We start from the raw sequence: 19,675 nt of genomic DNA, 5'->3' as shown, positions 1-19,675 counted from the left end.
TGTTTGACCATCGCGAGTCCCTCCCTTCAATGAGCGTTCAAAACGTTGCGTGCTCCCATTTAAAGAGTTGGTTCCACTCTTCCGCCCTCTCTCGTCCTACCCAAACTAACGATTTCTACTCCATGTTCATTTTCTTTTGAAATCTTCAACTATAATTCATTATTCCTTTAATTTTATATATCTACTTAATTCCTAAAACATTTTCACCTTGACTGACTTGACCTTGCGGAATAAATATATACTAACATAACAAACTCTTTAAATACTTTGCATTTTCCTCGGTTTATTTGCGGTATATTTTGAAAATGTAAGGTATATTTCAGTATATTTTCGAGGGGTCTGACGGTATATTTTATCTATAATGTCCGCGGTTACATTGGTCCCATCGCTAGCATAATTTTGAAATAAAATATTTGAAACGCAAAATTAAATGCCGAAACTATGAGCTTTCCCTTGGATTTGCACGCTTTAAGCGTAGACGATATTGTCGAGGAGTACAAGATCCTGCACGAGCGCTCTCAGAAGCTAAAGAACCAAAGCGAAAACGATGCCCAGCGCATATACGAACTGAAACGAAATCTGGAAACGGCGTTGGCCGCGGAGGCCTACCTGACCCAAGAACTCGAACAATTGGGCACGCCGTCGGAAGTACGGCCCGGTGTGGAGGTGCAGGAGCTGGAGGAGCTGCGCGGGCGCTTCAGGTGCCTGCAGGTGGAGCACGACAACCTACAGCAGGACTATGACAGCAAAGTTGTGGAGGCGCGGGGTTTGCAAAACCAATTGGCGGCTGCAGAGCGTGGGCTGGCAGCCAACTTGACTTCCAAAGATGCGCATGAAGAGTGCCACCAGCGCATACATGCCTTGGAGCAGGAGAACTCTGAGCTGCTGCATAAGCTGGCGGAGCATGAGGAATTCAGTGTGAAACACATTCTGGAAGTGGCTGAAAAGGAGAAAACCATCGAATGTCTGCAGGATCAGGTGAGCTGCCTGGAGCAGAATTTGCTGTGCAAACGCAACGAACTGGAGGAGAAGGAGCAGCAGCTGTATGCCGCCCAGGAGGAGCTGGTGGATGCCAATGCCAAGATATTTCAGCTTACAAGTGCACCCCAAATCAATGAGGCCAAGGGCAACTCGCTGTTTGCGGAGGTGGACGATCAGCGGCAGGTGATGAAGCAGCTGCTGGCTGCCCAGAAAAAGAGCTATCTAGACATGAAGAAGGCGTACACGGAGAGCGAGTTCGAGATACGACGCCTGAAGCGTGAGAATGTGGCCATGCACAGAGAGCTGCAGGCATGCAGCACCATTTTCTGCAGTGCTGACAAAACCTACCAGAACAAACTCAACGAACGCATTGGCCAGCTGCTGAGGCAGAACGAGACCCTGGAGCATCAGCTGAATGTCTCCCAGAAGCGACTGCGCGAGATTGCCAGCGAGAAGAACGTCACCTGGCTGGACTCCATGCTGGATTTCTGCAAACGCGAAACGGACGAGCAAAAGGCGCAACTGCATCGAATGCTAATCCAAAAGGCCGCCCTGGACGAGCAGATGCGTTCCATGCAGCAGGAAATGGCGCGTTGGCGCTTTGAATCGCTGAAATCTCGCTGCGTGCTGATTGATCGCGAGAATCTGCTGACGGAGCACAAGATTGCCTTCAAGCTGGTCCAGGCCATGGAATTCCACATTGAGAAGGCCGAGCTGCAGGCCGCACGGCCACGCATTGTCAGTGTGGCAGCCACAGAAAGAGTCCCAGAGGCTGAAGCTGAGAAAACTGTGCCCCAGGCCACACCACTCGTAATCAAGCAAGAAGTAAACGTTGAATCCCCTGCAATAGAGGCACCCAAGCCCCTCAGGAAGGGCACTCCAGTGAAGACGCGTGAGGGCGGTTTCAAAATCAAATGCGAAGAGAGCTCAGTGGCAGCAGCCAAGCCACAGATGAAGGGAACGCCCATCAAGACACGCATCAAAGTAGAATGCGAGTGCAGCGAGGAAGCGGATGAGGAGGAGGAGGAAGACCCAGTCAATGACCAATCAATTGACAATGCAGTGAAACCCGTGATGAAGGGCACGCCCATTAAGCTACGTTTGGGCGTCATCAAAGTCAAATCAAACGAACTGTTGATGGCCAAACAAGCTCCCGAAGCAGGAGCAGCCAAATCCAAGGGTCGCAAGGGAACGCCACTGAAGCAAAAGGAACTCAAGGACGAGGATTATGACAGCGATGTGGAGGACAGCAGCCCCGCCAAGCCACTGCGCAAGGGAACACCCGTGAGGGAGCCTGCCATGCAGGACACAACCAACAAGAATGTGCGCTCCATTCTGAGCAAGAAGCGTGAGACATTCGCCGAGGACAGCCACAAGATGGTGCAGTTCAGCGGCAGCTCACCTGTGCTACACAATCTGAGTCCCGTGGAGCAGCTGCAGACCGAGGAGGCCAAGAAGAATGAAACGCCAACGATAGCAGCTGTTAAGGACATTAAGCCAACGATTAAGGGACCGAACATCATCAGACGCATTGTCATCGGCTCCAGGCAGCCAAAGAAGTGAATTTTTAATAAGAAAACTTTAATTAAAACTTAGAACAAAAAAAAAAAACAAAAAAAGGCAGCCAAAGAAGTGAATTATTAATAAGAAAACTTTAATTAAAACTTAGAAAAAAAAAAAAAAAAAAAAAAAAAAAAAGGCAGCCAAAGAAGTGAATTTTTAATAAGACTTGAATTAAAACTTAAAAAAAAATAAATAAATATATAAAATAAAAAAAAAGTGTTATGAATGGCTTTTTGAGGTAGCCGATGGCCGACAGGGCTGGAGAAGGAGATGAGACAGCGGCCTCTGGTGTGGATCCTGGGAAGCTGAAGAAGGGTTGCAAGGTGGCAAGGTGGAGGAAGGAAACGTGGCCGTGAAGGTTAGATTGCGAGGGTCAGTTTCCGGGAAGAAGAGAGATAGAATATAAATGATATAAATCGCCAGAAACGCTGAAATCCCACACCAAGAGACGACAACGGCACAGCGGACTCCACGCAAGGAGCCGACAGCTGGGTCAGCGCCAAGACGCCCGGCCGGAGCCAACACACATCACACACACATCTCCCTCACATCACACACACACCCGAATGTATTAAAATAGAAGGTAGAAACACATTTTAACTCTATTCATAAAATGAACTACGAAATATAATACCCTGCGCCCAACAAGCCCCATCGCACATAAACACATAATACCCACTCATACCCACTGCAGTCAATTCACACTTATCACATATATTTTCGTTTGAATTAATTTTCCACAACTCAAGTCGTCACTCATGAATTAAAATAAAATAAAATAGAAAAAAAAGAACACAAAATATTTTAGGATAGTTTTTTCGTAAAGCCCGTTTAATTAATCTATGTAAGCGGAGTCTATTTCAGGATTAGAAGTAGGATTAAATACATAGGTCAGCGAAATAGGATTTTTGTTTTGGTAGAGGAATTATTTAATTATTAACTTTAGTATTTATTTAGGCGAATAAGTGTACATGGATGTTTATCTATTGATTTAGATTTAAAACTATCTATTTATTCAAACATTTTTTGTGGTTTAATCGCAGATTTATTTATTTATTTTCTCATTTTCTCGTCGTCCTTTAGTGTGTTTATGTTTGGTCGCATAGGTTAGATAGCGAATAATAGAGCAAGCTTCAGTATATAAAATTAAGTGGACGTGTGTACATATATTTTTGCAAAGTAGGAAGTGAAGTAAAGAGAGATTGGTGTATAACTGACCCGGCGGAATTCAAAGGGTCGGGGAAAACTAGACGAAGCCCGGAGGTTCAGAGAAGGTTCCAGCCATACAGTATGCCGACTACTAGGTTCCAGGAAGGGAAAACCGGCAGTAGACCAGAAAGAGCGTCCCTGGTGCCGGGACACGAACCCAAGGCGGTGATGGGACTGGAAGATGCGGAGGACGGGCTGTAGGAGGCCACCCACCAAGTCACAGAGACCGCGATATACCCAGCGAACTGAGATTGGCCGTCAATGTGGCGATAGCTCAGGCTCAGGAGACGTATCGAGCATCGTTTGGCCAACAGATGGAGGCGCTGAGCGCCTCGATGCAAGCGGATATGCTCGAGTTCATGAAGGGGATAAACGCGGTAGTCGGCTCGCTGAAAGCGGAGCAGACACTCAGCGACGCGGATAAAAGGAATAGAGGATCACACAACACCAGTCTGGGAGGAGGTCCGCAAGAGATACCCGCGAACCAACAGGCACAACCGACACACCTGTTCGTGGACAACCGGACGTTGGAAGCCGAACAGCGACCGAGCGTGGAGCAGAGACCCGTTGAGGACTGGCTGTTCAACGTAAGGGGCACGGGAGCACAGACAAATGTGAATAGGAGTCGTCCCAGTTACGGAGAGGCCAGGCAGGAGCCGGTGCAAATAAGGAGATGGGGACTGAGCTATGACGGCGATCCGAAGGAGATGCCAGTATTGGAGTTTATATTCCGAGAGGAACATTTATAGACGGTGTACCAGGTAGCATGGGCGGAAGTGCTGAAAGCTTTTCACACTCTGGTTACGGGCCATGCTAGGGACTGGTACTGGATGTATGTACGGACCGCAGGAGTGCCGGACTGGCCTAGCCTGAGATATGGACTCCAGCAGCAGTTTCAGGTGCGACGGACGGAGTTCGAGCGAGAGCAGGAGCTCAGGGAACGACGGCAGCGACACGGGGAGTCGACAGACCAGTACATCCAGGAGATGCTGTTGTTGAAGTCGAGATTGTTGAATCCATTTTCGGACTACGAGCTGATTAAGATCATCAAGATCAATGTCAGGGATTCCATCTCGAGGGTGATTTACCCGATGCAGATTTCGAATCTGCAGAAGCTGCGGGAAGAGTGTGCCGAGGCCGAGAAGCTGCTGGCGACACGATGGGCAAGGATTGGTCCAGACTATGGGGGTGCCAGGCGCAGGGAAGATCCCAAAGTGCACGAGGTCGAAGCGGCGAATCACGAGCCGGAGGAGCGGACAGAGGCACGAGAGGCCGTCTATAGGACGAAGGATTCGGGAGGTGACCGGGCACAATTGAAGTGTTGGAATCAGAAGTGCGGAACATATTCTGCTACAAGTGTGGGTCTGCCGGGGTAATCCTCCCTAAATGTCCGAAATGTCGGCCGGGAAACGGGAGAAGGAGAACGACGCAATTGGAGGGGTCTCGTTCCACGAACAACCAGTATTTCTGCCCCCCAACAATACGGTAGAATTACATTCAAAGGACATACATAGAATTAAGGAGAATAATATACATAAAGCAATATATAAAATAAACCAAGCGGTGTTACCTGAGGCGAGATGGTCCGAGCGTAAGTCGTTACAGGAAAGACGACAGCGATATAACCAGGCAAGGTGCAGAATACTGGGGGACCAGGTGGCGGAGATAAGCCTAACGAGGTCGGCTAGAGCACAGAGGGCTCGGGACCGGTTCCGGATACGCCAGAGGAAACGACGTGGCATATGTGCAGCAATCCGTTCTGCAGTAAGCCGGGACGAGAGGCCGTTTGCGCACGTGAGTCTGGGCCCGAAGACGCTGATGGGACTGCTCGATACGGGGGCATCAGTGAGCCTGCTGGGAAGAGGGGGATTGGAGATCATTGAGGAATTGAAGCTTAAGCTAAAAGACGCGAAAACAATATCGGTACAAACTGCGGGCGGCACACCTCATCAGATCCTAGGCCATGTGAAGGTAGTGATGGCATACAAAGGCCAGAAGCACCCGATGGAGTTGTTCTTGTTTCCGTCATTGAAGCAATCACTGTATCTGGGCGTCGATTTCTGGCGAAGGTTTGGATTGGCTCCGCAGATAGTAGGCCTGGAACGAGAAGAGGAATTAGAAGAGATCGTGGCAGAACTGCTGACGAGAAGTACACCGACGGAACCTCATGCCTTAACCCAGTCGCAGCAAGTACGCAGGGAACAGGTGAAGGACAAATTTCGGTGTTTTGACAAGCACGGATTAGGAAGGACGACGATGGTCAAGCACGAGATACGTCTGGTGGAGGGAGCGGTGCCTGTGAAGGAACGCTTTTACCCAGTATCGCCGGCGGTACAGGAGCTGTTGTTTGCGGAAGTCGACGAAATGTTGCGTCTTGGAGTGATCGAGCTGAGCGAAAGCCCGTGGAGCAATCGGGTGACTCTGGTCCGTAAGCCTGGGAAGAACCGGTTGTGTTTGGATGCACGGAAGCTGAATACTCTGACCGTCAAAGATGCGTACCCGCTTCAAAGTATCGAGTCGATCCTGAGTCGTGTGGAGGACACCGTGTTCATCAGTAGCATCGACCTGAAGCATGCATTTTGGCAGATAGAGCTGGAGCCAGGGGGACCACTCTATCAGTTTAAATCAATGCCGTTCGGTTTGTGTAACGCAGCCCAGCGGCTGGACCGGGTAATCCCGCAGCGACTCCGAAACCACGTGTTTGTGTATTTGGACGACCTGCTGGTGATTTCCCGAACGTTTGAGAAGCACGTGAAGCTGCTAGAGGAAGTCGCAAAGTGCCTGGAGACGGCAAACCTGACAATAGAAAAGAAAAAGTCTAAGTTCTGTTACAAGTACCTAAAGTACCTGGGGTACATCGTGGGCGATGGCGCACTGAGGACCGACCCGAAGAAGGTTCAAGCGATCGTACAGATACCGATGCCGAAGCACGTGAGGCAAGTCAGGAGATTTTTGGGAGATTTTCTGAGGCACTTACCAGCGCGCCGGTATTGCATCACCTGGACTTTAAGAAGCACTTCTTCATCCAGTGTGATGCAAGTCATGTGGGAATCGGTGCGGTTCTTGTCCAGAAGGATGAGGAGGAAGCCGAACACCCCATTGCTTTCTTTTCGGCGAAACTGAGAGGCGCACAACTAAACTATAGTGTGCCAGAGAAGGAGTGTCTAGCGGCAGTGAGAGCCATAGAGAAGTTCCGGGCGTACGTGGAGCTGATGCTATTCACAGTGATCACTGATCAAGCGGTCTTGCAGTGGCTGATGCGTTTCAAAGCACTGAATGGTAGGCTGGCGAGATGGTCTCTAGCTCTGCAGGCATACAACTTCGAGATTGAGCATCGAAAGGGAAAGGACAACATCGTCCCAGACATGCTGTCTCGTCCGTTTGATTTAGAAGCAATCGACTTCCTGGAGTTCGAGACTACAGCCTTCGAGGACGAGGATTACCTGAAAAGGATAGAGGCGGTTAAGATCGATGAAGAAATGTTCCCAGACCTGAAGATGGAGGATGGATTGCTGTTTAGGCGTACACAATTTGCCCGACCGGAATTGGTGGAGTTCCAGTGGAAACCATGGATCCCTGAGGCGCTGACAAGGTCGTTGATCCAGCAAGCACACGACAGCGATGTGGCAATGCACGGAGGAGTTGCGAGAACACTGGAGCGACTGCGGCAATGGTACTATTGGCCCCGTATGACGGTACAGGTGAAGGCATATGTCGCGGATTGCGATACCTGCAAAGAGACGAAACATTCGACACAGGTTAGTCGTCCAATGATGGATGTCGATACCGTAACCGAAAGGCCGATGCAAAAGATTTCCCTCGACTTTCTGGGTCCATATCCTAGAACACGAAGGGGGAATGTAGTCATCCTGATAGTACTTGACCACATGTCTCGGTTTGTGTGGCTGAAGGCCTTGCAAAAAGACACTTCGGCGGCCGTAATCCAGTTCCTGCATAAAGAGGTCTTCGCACAGTTTGGCGTTCCTGAAATGGTACACACGGACAACGGAAAGCAATTTGTTTCAGCCGAATTTGTACATTTCTTGACCAAAAGAAGTATAACTCACATGAGATCTGGGAATTACGCACCACAGGCGAACGCGGCATAACGCGAGAATCAGACCGTTCTCGCAGCAATCCGTACTTATGTCAGCGAAGATCACACACGCTGGGATGAGAGGTTGCCGGAGATACAGGGTGCGGCCAGGAGTGCGATACACACAGCCATAGGCACGTCATTGCTGTTCGGGCAGCACGTGTTCACCAGCGGGCGTGACTACAAATTAGCACGGAGTCTGGGAGCCCTGAACGACGCGCAAGTATCGCTCGTGGATCATCCGCGATGAGGTCCGGAAGAATGCGCATGAGGCCTACAAGAGATCAAAGGAGCAGTATGATCGAAAGGCGAGAGAGATCCGGTACTTACCAGGACAGGAAGTGTATAAGCGGAACTTCGTATTAAGCAATTTCAAAAACAACATCAGTGCCAAGTTTAGTCCGAAGTATGGAAAGTGCAGAGTGGTCCGGAGCTTAGGAAACAGCTTATATGAACTGGAAACGCAGCAGGGGGCAGGGGGCGGCCCTCTCAGTCGATCGAGCATAAGACTCCGCATCTCAGGGCGTGGGCGATGGCCTACGTTGGGGTTCCTAGAATCCGAAAGCCGTCTTGGTTTTGCACTCCCGTTTCTACGGCAGGACCTTTAAACGAGAGTGTGATGTTATGGACGGCTTTTGGAAGTAGTCGATAGCCGACAGGGCTGGAGAAGGAGATGAGACAGCGGCCTCTGGTGTGGATTTGGGAAGCTGGAAAAGGGTAGCAAGGTGGCAAGGTGGAGGAAGGAAACGTGGCCGTGAAGGTGAGATTGCGATGGTCAGTTTCCGGGAAGAAGAGAGATAGACCAGATATAAATCGCCAGATAAAGCTGGAAGAAAAAAGATTAAAAAAATAACAAATTTAAAAATTAATAAGTGAGGAGCACCCTACACCAATGGACGACGGCACAGCGGACTCCAGGCAAGGAGCCGACAGCTGGGTCAGCGCCAAGACTGGCCCGGCCGGAGCACCTCTGGAGGAGCACGGCAGGAAGCTGCAACCAGCGTGAACGGCGGCCAGATCCAGAGGAAGACACCAGACCCGCACCGGCGCCCCGCACACCACAACGGCACAACTCACCCCATACACACACATCACACACTCATCACATCTATCATACACATCATACACACACTCATCACATCCATCATACACATCATACACACATCACACACACCAAAAACCCGCATGTATTAACGTAGAAAAGAGAACGTAGATATATTAACACCATTAAAATGATATCCGAAAAATAATACCCGGCGCCCAACAAGTCCCATCACTCATACCCATACATTATACCACTAAGCAAACAACTCATAGAGTGGTCAGAGCTACCTAAAACTGGCTGCCTAATCAGTATAGTGGATCGGCTCCCATTGGCTTCGGCCACTAAGCAAACAACTCATAGAGTGGTCAGAGCTACCTAGTCTCGTGTGTGTCTCTCTATGTTTATTCACACAGTGTACGCTGAATACTCTAATGGAAAATATTTGCAACGCCAAGTCAATTGTTGTTATATGTATACATATTTAGATGTTTATAACCGTTTATCCCTTTCGTCCTAAATGTACTTAAGAAATATATGAGCATAGAGGGGATACACAAAATCAATTTATTTTTATTTGGGGCAAGCTGCTTCATAAAGTCGCAAGTTTGAAAAAAGGGTATGTGATCTCAGAACAACAGAAAAATGTCAAACGTCTCAAACGCTAAAAATTGAAGACGAGAATGGATACACGCATTGCCATCATGTATGTATGTACATATGTATGTGTCACTGCACACATGAAATTGCGAAGCAGACTTGAAGAGGAAACAAAACTTTGTTTTTGCGAGAGTCGCTTTGGGTTCAATGTTCAAGAGAGCCAACGCCAAACTCTCCCAGCCGAAGGCTCTCTCACCAAGAGCCGAAGCCAATGGGAGCCGATCTAGCAGCCAGTTTTAGGTAGCTCTGACCACTCTATGAGTTGTTTGCTTAGTGATTATACCTACTCATACCCACTGTAGCCTCATTCGCACTATATATAGTTTATTCCCGGAACACTTAATCAATTCACACTACATCACATAAACAAATTGTATCACATGAAATAAAAGAAAAGAAAAAAAGAAAACAAAAACAAACAATATTTAGAATAGTTCTTCTTTAAGTTCCGTTGAGTCCAATAAATGTAAGCGGAGTCTTTACCCCCCCCCCCCACAGAACGACACACCCCTTTCTCATTTATAAACATCATGCAATAACTACTAACAAGAGCTCTTTTTAGTTAACCATTTAAGTTAACCATTTAAATTTGTATTTAAATTTCAGCAGTGTTTGTTTACCTAAAAATGGGGATGCCACCTCGATGCCACCACTAACGATTTCTACTCCATGTTCATTTTCTTTTTAAATCTTCAACTATAATTCATTATTCCTTTAATTTTATATATCTACTTAATTCCTAAAACATTTTCACCTTGACTGACTTGACCTTGCGGAATAAATAAATACTAACATAAAAATACTGACATTCATGAAAAATACACAATTGTAGTGTTCGGCAAACAACTCTTTTTTTTTAGTTCAAAATTTTCAGTAACTTTTTATAATATTCAACACAAAACTGAAGTACCTGGTCAATGCGGACTCATCGTCTGCGACCAACCAATTTCGCTGTAGCGAGTAAAAAAAAAAATAAATAAATAATATATTGTTAGAACATATTGGGTGTGAGAACTCATATTTTAATATTTTGCAGATCTGGCTCAAGATGTGCTTCGACCCGAAGCAAAAGCTGAGATCTCCCAGAGCCTAAGACACTTCCTGTAGCTCTCGCTTCAAATTATTAATGGGAACAATCGACCAGGGACGACGAATGCGACTATCGATAGTGGAGTAACTAATAGTAAGGCTGCCACCTCTAGCCACCAAACACAAAGGGTAAAAACACCCCAAATCTGTGGAATTTCCGGAAATTTACCTATTTATTTATTTGACGATCAAGCAAACACAACAGACGCAATATGCCAAAGCTTAAGAAATTGCTGCCCAACATATTTGGCGGTAGCAAGGAGGCTCAAAGCATGCAGTCTGAGGGGCGACTGGAAACTGATGCAGCGCCTGTCAGTGATAGCCAGGCAGATAACAACAATAGTGGAGCCTTGTCGCTGCCATCCATCAGCACCCCGACCGCCTCAGCGGATCTGACGGAATCGGTGTTGCGGGAGCTGTCCGACCCAAACTACAACTCAATGGATGTTGTGCAATCCGCAAACATTCCTGGTGCCGGCGGGGACCTCAGCACAGTCAACACGAATAACACCATGAACGTCCACAGCGCACAGCAACAGGTGGTTATGAACTTCTCGAATGCAAGCAATCTACACTTTGGCTCCGTGTACAACTTTAACCAAAATCTAAGCGCCAGCAGCTCGCGAAAGAGCAGTATAAGCACAACTGACGAGGTGGCCGTCTCGCCAGATGGTAAACGTTCAATTGTTACGCGGAAGACTGTCAGCATTGTGGCCATGATGCAGTCTCAGGATGAGCCGGATCCGCGGCTACTGGATGCAGTGGCTACCCATTTGGGCGAGGGATGGAAGCAGGTGATGCGAGACCTGGGACATTCCGAGGGCCAGATTGACCAAGCCATAATTGATCATCAAATGCACGGCAATATCAAAGAGGTGAAACATTCGAAACTCCACGATTTCCAGTCTATGACGACGCTTTTGGTTTTTTCTCTAGGTGATATACCAACTTCTGCTCCAGTGGGTTCGGAGCTCTGAGAGCGGCGTTGCTACAGTCGGGCGTATGACCACGCTGCTTTGGGAATCACAGCATCGCGAGTGCGTTCAGCGCTTGAAACTGGTTTGGAAGGCATTGGAGAAACGCAAGACAAACAGCTAGCTGGATTGGTATCACAAAGTCGACTTCCTAAACAAAACGAAGATGATCTATTCGATGCACTCTTTCAACGACCAAACCGCTTGGATCTCTCCAAGATGTTCAATAAGGACCCACTCAAATAGTCTATATGAACGAGAGGGGCCCTCTATTGTCATTAAACTACATATTTGTGCAATATTTGTTATAAATAATCCAAACATTCGAATAAGTACATGGAACTCTGTCCAACATCATTTCTAAATCAGTTTAACTTTATCTTTAAGGAGTGATATTTGTACCTTAAAAGGACCCACATAAACACAAACAAATGGTATGTACTATAAATTGGATCTAGAATTTTGGAGTACCATTCACAAAACGTTTTATTGCATAATCAAGAGACCGCAACGCCTCATCTTAGGTTTAACCTTGGCTGATAAGCTTTCTTCACGCAAAGTCACACGATCTTTGTGATTTTAGCATTAAACATGTCAATCAACATCTGTGCGCCGTTGCCATTGATCGTCTGGTAGTTTTGTCTCCCGGTCATTCGGCTCAGCCAAGCGCTGAGTCCTGGATAGCTCGTCGACTCGATGGGTGCCAGGCCCACCAAGCTGGACACCGACGACACCACACTAAAATCTGCAATGGTTATGCCGGCTCCACACAGGTACAACTCGACGCCAAGGAAGGCTTCCAAAAAGGCGTAGGCTTCGTAGATTGCGTCGATCTTAGATCTCGGAACTTGTGTCTCATCGCGGTAGAACAGGGGAAGTGCTATGTTCCTGATGCAGTTCTGGAAAAGTACAGCCGATTCAAAGTGCATGCGCTGATCCACAACGGCGCGCTTGAAGAAGTCCTTAGGATACAGGGCGTCATCCTTGGCATACTTCCGCACCAGATAGGCGCAGATGGCGTGGCTCTCCCAAATATATCGTCCTTCATTCTCCAGCATGGGCACCGTGTGCTGGGGATTCTTCAGCTTGAACTCCTTGGTCTTGTTCTCACCAGCCAGCAGGTTAACCAGCTTGTATTCATACTGAAGATTCAAAGCATCCAATGTCAGTTTGCAGGCTCTCACAGGTGGACTTGGGTCCAAGCCGTACAGCACTAGTTTTCCCATAATTTGTTGCCGTGTCGTGTACAAGCTGCGATTGTCGATTTGAAACTAAACCAAGCATGTGTACCCTACCTCTCCATCTATCTACCGCTCTCAATCGAGCTTTGTGCTTAAATTAAGTACATGTAAATATAAATACAAGAGTATGTATTCGTATTTATATGCACGGTGTGTACGTCTATATGTATTATTACACTTAAGTTTAGCAAAATAGAGCTTTTTAGACTGAATTGTTTGCCCCAGATGCAGTGGCTGTCGTCGTCGTCCTACCTGACCTCGAGTTATTCTAGTTTACGTAATCCAGATTGTTGTGTCTTACCAGTATTCGCTTCTTATCATCCCCAAACTACATATGTATGTACATACACACATGTATAATGATACATACTCGTGCGTCTATCAATTTATTACAGTCGAGTACTGAGATTATAAAAAAAGATATTTGGTACTCAGATTTATAAAATAGATTTAATCAGTATTCTCTATCTATCTATCAATGTATTACAGTCGAGTACAGAGATTATAAAAATAGATATTTGGTACTCAGATTTATAAAATAGATTTAATCAGTATTCTCTCCGGCAATAGCCGAGTCGATTGAGCCACGTCTGTCTGTCCGCCTGTCCGCCCGTCTTGTTGAGCGCCTGGATCTCAGAGACTGTAAAAGCTAGAGCCACCAAATTTTGCATCCAGACTTCTGTATGCTCACACTGTTACAAGTGTATTTAAAAAAGGAGCCCCGCCCCCTTCCGCCACTACAAAAGGGCGAAAATCTCCCACAGCCACAATTTTGAAGATAAAAGAAAACTAAAAACGCCATTCGGTAGGGGAGGACCATATATATCAGATCACCGAATTGGGGTCAGATTGCATCATTAATAACCCACTATTAACCCACCCCGTCCCGCACATTTTCTCATTTACACTCTGCTTCTGCAGTGTGCGGCCTCTGCCTCTGCCTCTGCCGTGGATCTGCAGTGAGGCTCTAGGGGAGGGGGGCGAGCGAAAATAGCGTGTTGTCGTTAGAAGTTATGTAGATGTAGATGACAGGTGTAGAAAAAATGTAAAATTTCAAATGTAAAATTCGAAAAAAAACCATATGGTACAGGTACACTGACTGAGTACCGAGTATAAAAGTTTTGACGCGCATGAAGCGTCTCACACGTCCCTTCTCGTTTGGCTCTTGGTTTGTTCGCTATCGCATAGATAACCATTCTTATCGAATCGTTTGAAATCGGTTGCCCAGAACCAACTAAAATGGAATTTATATTTTGTTTGCTCGTAACAACAGACAGATTGTAGAACAATAATTACGTGGAACTCATAAATGGTTGAGAACGGCTCTCTTTTTATACCCAGTACTTTGTGGGGAATAACGATTGTATGTAAAGCACAGAAGGAAACGTTTCCGGCATCAATAGACGAGTCGATAGAGCCATGTCTGCCTGTCCGTCCGTCCGTCCGTCTTGTTGAGCGCCTGGATCTCAGAGACTATAAAAGCTAGAGCCACCAAATTTTGATTCCAGACTTCTATATGCTCACATATATGCTCACACTGTTACAAGTATATTTCAAAAATGAGCCCCGCCCCCTTCCGCCCCCGCAAAAAGGCGAAAACCTCTCAAAGCTACAATTTTCAAGGCGAAAATCTATCTATCAGATCACCAAATTGGGATCCGATTGGAGCATTATTATAGCCACAACGAAGAAATTAGTTAGCAGTGGCCAAACCCTCCCCGTCCAGCAGCTTATATTTGCTTTTTACACATTCTCTCATTCGCACTCTGCTTCGCGAAGTGTGTGGCGTCTGCCCCTTCCGTTCCTCCGACTCTGCCTTAGCCGTGGCTAAACCCACCCCGTCCCGCAGCTTATATTTGTTTTTTTTCACATTTTCTCATTCACACTCTGTTTCTGCTGTGTGCGGCCACTGCCTCTGCTGCGAGTCTGCAGTGTGTGGGTCTAGGGAAGGGGAGCGAACTAAAGGACCGTGTTGGTGTGAGAAGTGTTGTAGATCTAGATGACAAATGAAGAAAAAATTTAAAATTTTACAAAAAACCGTAAGAAGCGTCTCACACGTCCCTTCTCGTTCCATTATATTTTCTATGGCTCCGCCAAAATCCAGAGGAGTCTATTCGAAATGTTGTCTATTCAATTTATTGTGACTCGAATAAATTGACATTTGGATCAGGACGCAAAGCTTAAATTTGACTGCTTAATAAGGGATATAAATTCCTGGGCACCCTTGGCATTGGCCTCCTCGTAGTATGGGAGCTGTTCCAGACGTTTAATCCAGCCACTGATTCTCACATATTTGGCGTGATCCAGGTCCACAAAGGCCACCAGAGAACTGATGGTTGATACAATGCTAAAGTCCGCGATGGTCAGCTGATTTCCGGCAATGTAGTCCTGGTCCTTTAGGAAAGTTTCCACGAAGTCATAGATCTCGACAATGGCTTGCTTTCGCTCTTTGGGCGCTATTTTCTGATTATAGAAAAACAGAGGAATCGTTATGCTCCTCAGGCCATCTGCAAAGGCCACTCCGCTCTCAAAATGTAGACGTTGATCGACCACTGCCCGTTGTAACAAGTCCTTGGGGTACAAACTGTCACTGTCGGCATATTTGGACACCAGGTAGGCAATAATTGCGTGCGAGTCCCAAAGGTAGTGGCCGTCATCCTCCAAAGTGGGCACCGTGTGCTGTGGATTCTTCTTCAAAAACTCGGGAGAGAGATTTGCGCGGCTCGCGAGATCGACTTTTACATAGTCGTAGGGCAGGTTCAGGGCAGCCAGCGTCAACTTAACAGCTCGCACTGGTGGACTGCCATCTACTCCGTACAATGTTAGCTTTACCATCTTGTCGTAAGAGGGCTTGGCACGCTAATGATAAGCGAACGGCTGGAAACCAACCATTTTATATAGCGTTTTGGGCAAGAAACGGTGAGATGGCGAGAAGAACATATGAAAATGCTGAGTCATTTTTAGTTGCCGAAAATCGGGTTGACCAAAGAAGAGTGCACAGAAGAACACGATAGAACACGAACACAGAAGCAATAAGCAAATATCATGTGTTTGCGCCGCAATTCGGAAGTAAAGCCCATTACTCAGATCAGACAACGCTCTACCTTCTGTTCTCTTTCATATGTACATATGTATGTACGTATGTATGTATGTTTGTTATATGCAATTGGAACCCACAGGTGCTGGGGAAAACAATATTGTTAGCTGGAATGTATGAATGTATGTATGTGTGTATATATGTACGCATGTACATATGTATGTATATGTCTCCAAACATGCTTAGCTCCAGCTGTTTGGTCAGATAAGCATTCGCAATAATCGAATGGTTGGATTTGGTGGCTTGCCCAGAAACAACTAAAATGGAATTGAAATTGTTGTTCGCTCGTCTAATTCGTCATTGGTTGACAACTGCTTTTGGATGTATTGATAAGTCTATCTCTTTCCATTATCTCTGGTTCGACCCAGAACCAGTGGGGTCTGATAATAACAATTGTTATCTCATTCGAAATAATTGTTCCCTGAATTTATTGTGATTCGAATACAGAAGCATATATGTACATATGTATGTAAGTAATAGATTAATCGGACTCGAAGGTGAAATTTGTCTGCTTGAACATGGGTATCAATTCCTTAATACCTTTGCCATTGGCCTCCTCGTAGTAAGGGAGTTGTTCCAGACGTTTGATCCAGGCACTGATTCTCACATATTTAGCGTGATCGATAGCCACTAAAACATCCAGCGAGGGGATGGTTGATATAAGACTAAAGTCCGCGATTGTCAGCTGATTTCCGGCAATGTAGTCGTGGTCCTTTAGGAAAGTTTCCACGAAGTCATAGATCTCGATAATGGCTTCCTTTCGCTCCTTGGGCACCACTTTCTGATTGAAGAACAACACAGGCTTTGAGATGGTCCTCACGCCATTGGCAAAGACCACTCCGCTCTCAAAATGTAGACGCTGATCGACCACGGCCCGTTGCAACAAGTCCTTGGGGTACAAACTGTCACTGTCGGCATATTTGGACACCAGGTAGGCAATAATTGCGTGCGAGTCCCAAAGGAAGTGGCCGTCATCCTCCAAAGTGGGCACCGTGTGCTGTGGATTCTTCTTCAAAAAATCGGGTAAAAGATGTGCGCGGCCCATGAGATCGACTTTCACAAAGTCGTAGGGCAAGTTCAAGGCAGCCAGCGTCAGCTTCACAGCTCGCACTGGTGGGCTGATTTCTATTCCGTACAATGTTAACTTTACCATCTTGTCGTTCGGGGGCTTGGCACACCAATGATCAGCGAAGAGATAGAAACCAACCGTTTTATAGAGCTTTGTGTAAGAGAAACGATCTGAGTCGAGATGAGAAAATCGTTCACACAATAGTACAGAGAATGGTGAAATAGTGAGGCTGGACTGTCTAATTTTTGCATGTAAATACAATAGCTGCAAGTGCAAATGAATACATGCAAAGCCACATTGCAGTCACCTCACAACGAGCTGTAATTCTCAAAAAGAACCAGTATCCAAGCGGCCAAAGAGAATGCTGCAATTAAAAGTAGACAAGAGAGTAATTGAGAGAGTATTGTATTTGCGCATGAATGTCCCTACATGTGTATGTATGAATACATAGTAATTGTTGATTTTCGATAACTGACTTGACCGAAGAAGAACACCTGCAGAGAGCGATAAGGAATTATCAGTTGTTTGTGCAGCGATTCTCAATCAAGTCTAAACAAACAATGACCACGAATGAGACTCCCCTCCCTAGAAACTTAGACAAGGTATGGATTTGCAATTTATTGTTTACTTTATGGCGTGTGGAAAATTGCAGTTGTATTTCTGGCTAGAAAGCTGTGCATTTGGTTTGAGCTCTCTCTCTGAAGTTATCGCAAAGTGTTTGTTCTCGAGAGCTTTCCGCATGCACTATTCATTTACCATACATACATACATACATATGTATACATACATATGTACATACGTACATATGTACGAGTATATAACTTAAGTCAGCAATTGTTTAATACATTCGCATACATATGTACAGAGACCCATTAGATTTGAGGTCAGCTATAAAGAGTTTGGGGAATGGGCGCATATATTTATTTGTTGAGAAATCTTGGCTTTAGACAATTGTAAACTGTTTGCTCTTAAAAAAGGCCACACACTGCTCGAGTCGTTTGCCGTTGCCTTCGGCGTAGTATGGCAGCTGGGCAATGCGCTGTATCCAGGCGGACAGCTTTGCATACTTGCCGGCATCAACCGGCAGGAAAATCTCAATGGTGGACAGGATGGCGACGATGTGAAAATCGGCAATAGTCAGCTGCTTCCCAGCGATGTATTTGTTGATAGTCAGGAATGTCTCCAGAGTGGCGTACACGTCATCGAGGGCATCGACCCTGGCCCTGGGGATTTCCGTCTCGTTCAGACGAAACAGCGGAAAGGTTATGGCCCGCAGGGTTCTACCCACAACGCTGGAGTCGTAGTGCAAACGCTGATCCACGATCGCCCGCTGCTGCAGATCCTTAGGGTAGAGAGAGTCGTCCTTGCCGTACTTGGCCACGAGGTAGGCATTGATGGCGTGGCTGTCGTACACGTAGAAGCCATCGTCGTCCAGTGTTGGCACGGTGTGCAGGGGGTTCATCGAGAGGAATTCCGGCCTGAGCTGCTCCTTGGCCATCAGATTGACCACCTTGTACTCGAAGGGCAGCTCCAGGGCGTTCAGTGTGAGGAGCACCGATCGAACCGGAGCGCTGGCATCGATGCCATAGAGTACTAGCTTTTCCATTCTGCCTCGAAGTGAATAAAGCTAATGGTTGCACTCCCTACTTATTCTCGCTTGTTGAGTCTATTTGGTTTGTTGCGGGGAGAGAGCTTCGATGAGAGCTACTGCAAAGCTCTGTGCACTGAGGAAGTGTTCTCTGGTGCTCGTTGGAGTGCTCGAACTAGGGGTTGAACGCTTGCTGCGTGCTCTCTGTGCGGGTTTGGGCTCGTCGATGTTCGGTCTAGGGCACGACTGTGAAGTTCTTGGACTTCATGAGCTGCATGAACTGTGCGGCTCCACTGCCGTTGGCCTCCTCGTAGTAGGGCAGCTCCTTGAGGCGCTCTAGCCAGCCGGCTATCTTAGGATACTTCACCGGGTCAAGCTCTAAGTATACGCCGAGCGAACTGATGGTCGACACAATGCTGAAGTCGGCAATAGTCAGGTGATCGCCGGCCACGAAGTCGTGCTCCAGAAACGTTTCCAGCAAGTCGTAGACCTCGTTGATGTATTCTACATTCGCCTGCGGCAAGGTGGTGCCGCCCAAGAAGAGCACCGGCCTTGTGAGGCGACGCAGGGCCGCCTCGAAGATGACCCCCGACTCGAAGTGCATTCGCTGGTCGACCACTGCCCGCTGCAGCAGATCTTTGGGGTAAAGATCGTCGGTCTCCGCGTACTTTCCCACCAGGTAGGCCATGATGGCATGCGAGTCCCATAGGTAGGCATCATCGTCCTGCAGCATTGGCACAGTGTGCTGGGGATTCTTCTTCAGATAGTCCTCGGCGAAGTTCTCTTTCGTAAGGAGATTCACGAAAACATACTCAAAGGGCAGCTCCAACGCCTTCAGTGTGAGCAGGCAAGCCCGGGTTGGGGGACTGGCGTCCAGACCGTACAGCGCAAGCTTACCCATGGTCGAACGGCAAATAACTGATTGGCAGGTCCCGTCCAGCAGCTCTTTTATACAGTCCCAGAGCGTGGGAACTGTCAACCAGCTGATGAATATTTAATACGTCCTGCCCAGGGTGCCCCAACCGTGGCACCCGTTCCACCAACTCCCAACTCAGTTGGCATGGAA

General features: G+C 47.1%; 7 protein-coding genes across 7 annotated transcripts; 2 read left to right on the top strand and 5 right to left on the bottom strand.

The window, feature by feature from the left end:
* Positions 1-371: 371 nt before the first annotated feature.
* On the top strand, positions 372-2,592 carry LOC117892403 (protein Spindly-like). Its single transcript, XM_034798630.1, has one exon. The coding sequence runs from the start codon at positions 442-444 to the stop codon at positions 2,542-2,544; it is 2,103 nt and encodes a 700-aa protein (XP_034654521.1). The 5' UTR covers positions 372-441; the 3' UTR covers positions 2,545-2,592.
* Positions 2,593-10,738: 8,146 nt separating this feature from the next.
* LOC117891011 (protein immune deficiency) lies at positions 10,739-11,979 on the top strand. Its single transcript, XM_034796169.1, has 2 exons — positions 10,739-11,515; positions 11,577-11,979. Exons 1-2 carry the CDS (start codon positions 10,853-10,855, stop codon positions 11,736-11,738), a joined length of 825 nt encoding a protein of 274 aa, XP_034652060.1. The 5' UTR covers positions 10,739-10,852; the 3' UTR covers positions 11,739-11,979.
* A 103-nt stretch (positions 11,980-12,082) lies between these two features.
* Positions 12,083-12,888, bottom strand: LOC117891012 (glutathione S-transferase 1). The gene has a single exon (XM_034796170.1). The coding sequence runs from the start codon at positions 12,838-12,840 to the stop codon at positions 12,175-12,177; it is 666 nt and encodes a 221-aa protein (XP_034652061.1). The 5' UTR covers positions 12,841-12,888; the 3' UTR covers positions 12,083-12,174.
* A 2,087-nt stretch (positions 12,889-14,975) lies between these two features.
* LOC117890102 (glutathione S-transferase 1-like) lies at positions 14,976-15,717 on the bottom strand. The gene has a single exon (XM_034794766.1). The coding sequence runs from the start codon at positions 15,688-15,690 to the stop codon at positions 15,022-15,024; it is 669 nt and encodes a 222-aa protein (XP_034650657.1). The 5' UTR covers positions 15,691-15,717; the 3' UTR covers positions 14,976-15,021.
* A 634-nt stretch (positions 15,718-16,351) lies between these two features.
* LOC117891492 (glutathione S-transferase 1-like) lies at positions 16,352-17,154 on the bottom strand. The gene has a single exon (XM_034796972.1). It carries the CDS (start codon positions 17,103-17,105, stop codon positions 16,434-16,436), a length of 672 nt encoding a protein of 223 aa, XP_034652863.1. The 5' UTR covers positions 17,106-17,154; the 3' UTR covers positions 16,352-16,433.
* A 765-nt stretch (positions 17,155-17,919) lies between these two features.
* LOC117890886 (glutathione S-transferase 1-like) lies at positions 17,920-18,658 on the bottom strand. Its single transcript, XM_034795979.1, has one exon. The coding sequence runs from the start codon at positions 18,625-18,627 to the stop codon at positions 17,965-17,967; it is 663 nt and encodes a 220-aa protein (XP_034651870.1). The 5' UTR covers positions 18,628-18,658; the 3' UTR covers positions 17,920-17,964.
* A 95-nt stretch (positions 18,659-18,753) lies between these two features.
* On the bottom strand, positions 18,754-19,547 carry LOC117890885 (glutathione S-transferase 1). Its single transcript, XM_034795978.1, has one exon. It carries the CDS (start codon positions 19,508-19,510, stop codon positions 18,845-18,847), a length of 666 nt encoding a protein of 221 aa, XP_034651869.1. The 5' UTR covers positions 19,511-19,547; the 3' UTR covers positions 18,754-18,844.
* Between the last annotated feature and the right edge of the window lie 128 nt (positions 19,548-19,675).

Source organism: Drosophila subobscura, chromosome E, assembly GCF_008121235.1.
Source record: "Drosophila subobscura isolate 14011-0131.10 chromosome E, UCBerk_Dsub_1.0, whole genome shotgun sequence".
Lineage (NCBI taxonomy): Eukaryota > Metazoa > Arthropoda > Insecta > Diptera > Drosophilidae > Drosophila > Drosophila subobscura.
This window is presented reverse-complemented; position numbering and strand designations above follow the sequence as displayed.

Coding starts and splice junctions, on each gene's coding strand:
- LOC117892403 (XM_034798630.1), top strand. CDS start 442: ATGAGCTTTCCCTTGGATTTGCACGCTTTAAGCGTAGACGATATTGTC.
- LOC117891011 (XM_034796169.1), top strand. CDS start 10,853: ATGCCAAAGCTTAAGAAATTGCTGCCCAACATATTTGGCGGTAGCAAG. Junction 11,516..11,576: donor TGCACGGCAATATCAAAGAG/GTGAAACATTCG, acceptor TTTTTTCTCTAG/GTGATATACCAACTTCTGCT.
- LOC117891012 (XM_034796170.1), bottom strand. CDS start 12,840: ATGGGAAAACTAGTGCTGTACGGCTTGGACCCAAGTCCACCTGTGAGA.
- LOC117890102 (XM_034794766.1), bottom strand. CDS start 15,690: ATGGTAAAGCTAACATTGTACGGAGTAGATGGCAGTCCACCAGTGCGA.
- LOC117891492 (XM_034796972.1), bottom strand. CDS start 17,105: ATGGTAAAGTTAACATTGTACGGAATAGAAATCAGCCCACCAGTGCGA.
- LOC117890886 (XM_034795979.1), bottom strand. CDS start 18,627: ATGGAAAAGCTAGTACTCTATGGCATCGATGCCAGCGCTCCGGTTCGA.
- LOC117890885 (XM_034795978.1), bottom strand. CDS start 19,510: ATGGGTAAGCTTGCGCTGTACGGTCTGGACGCCAGTCCCCCAACCCGG.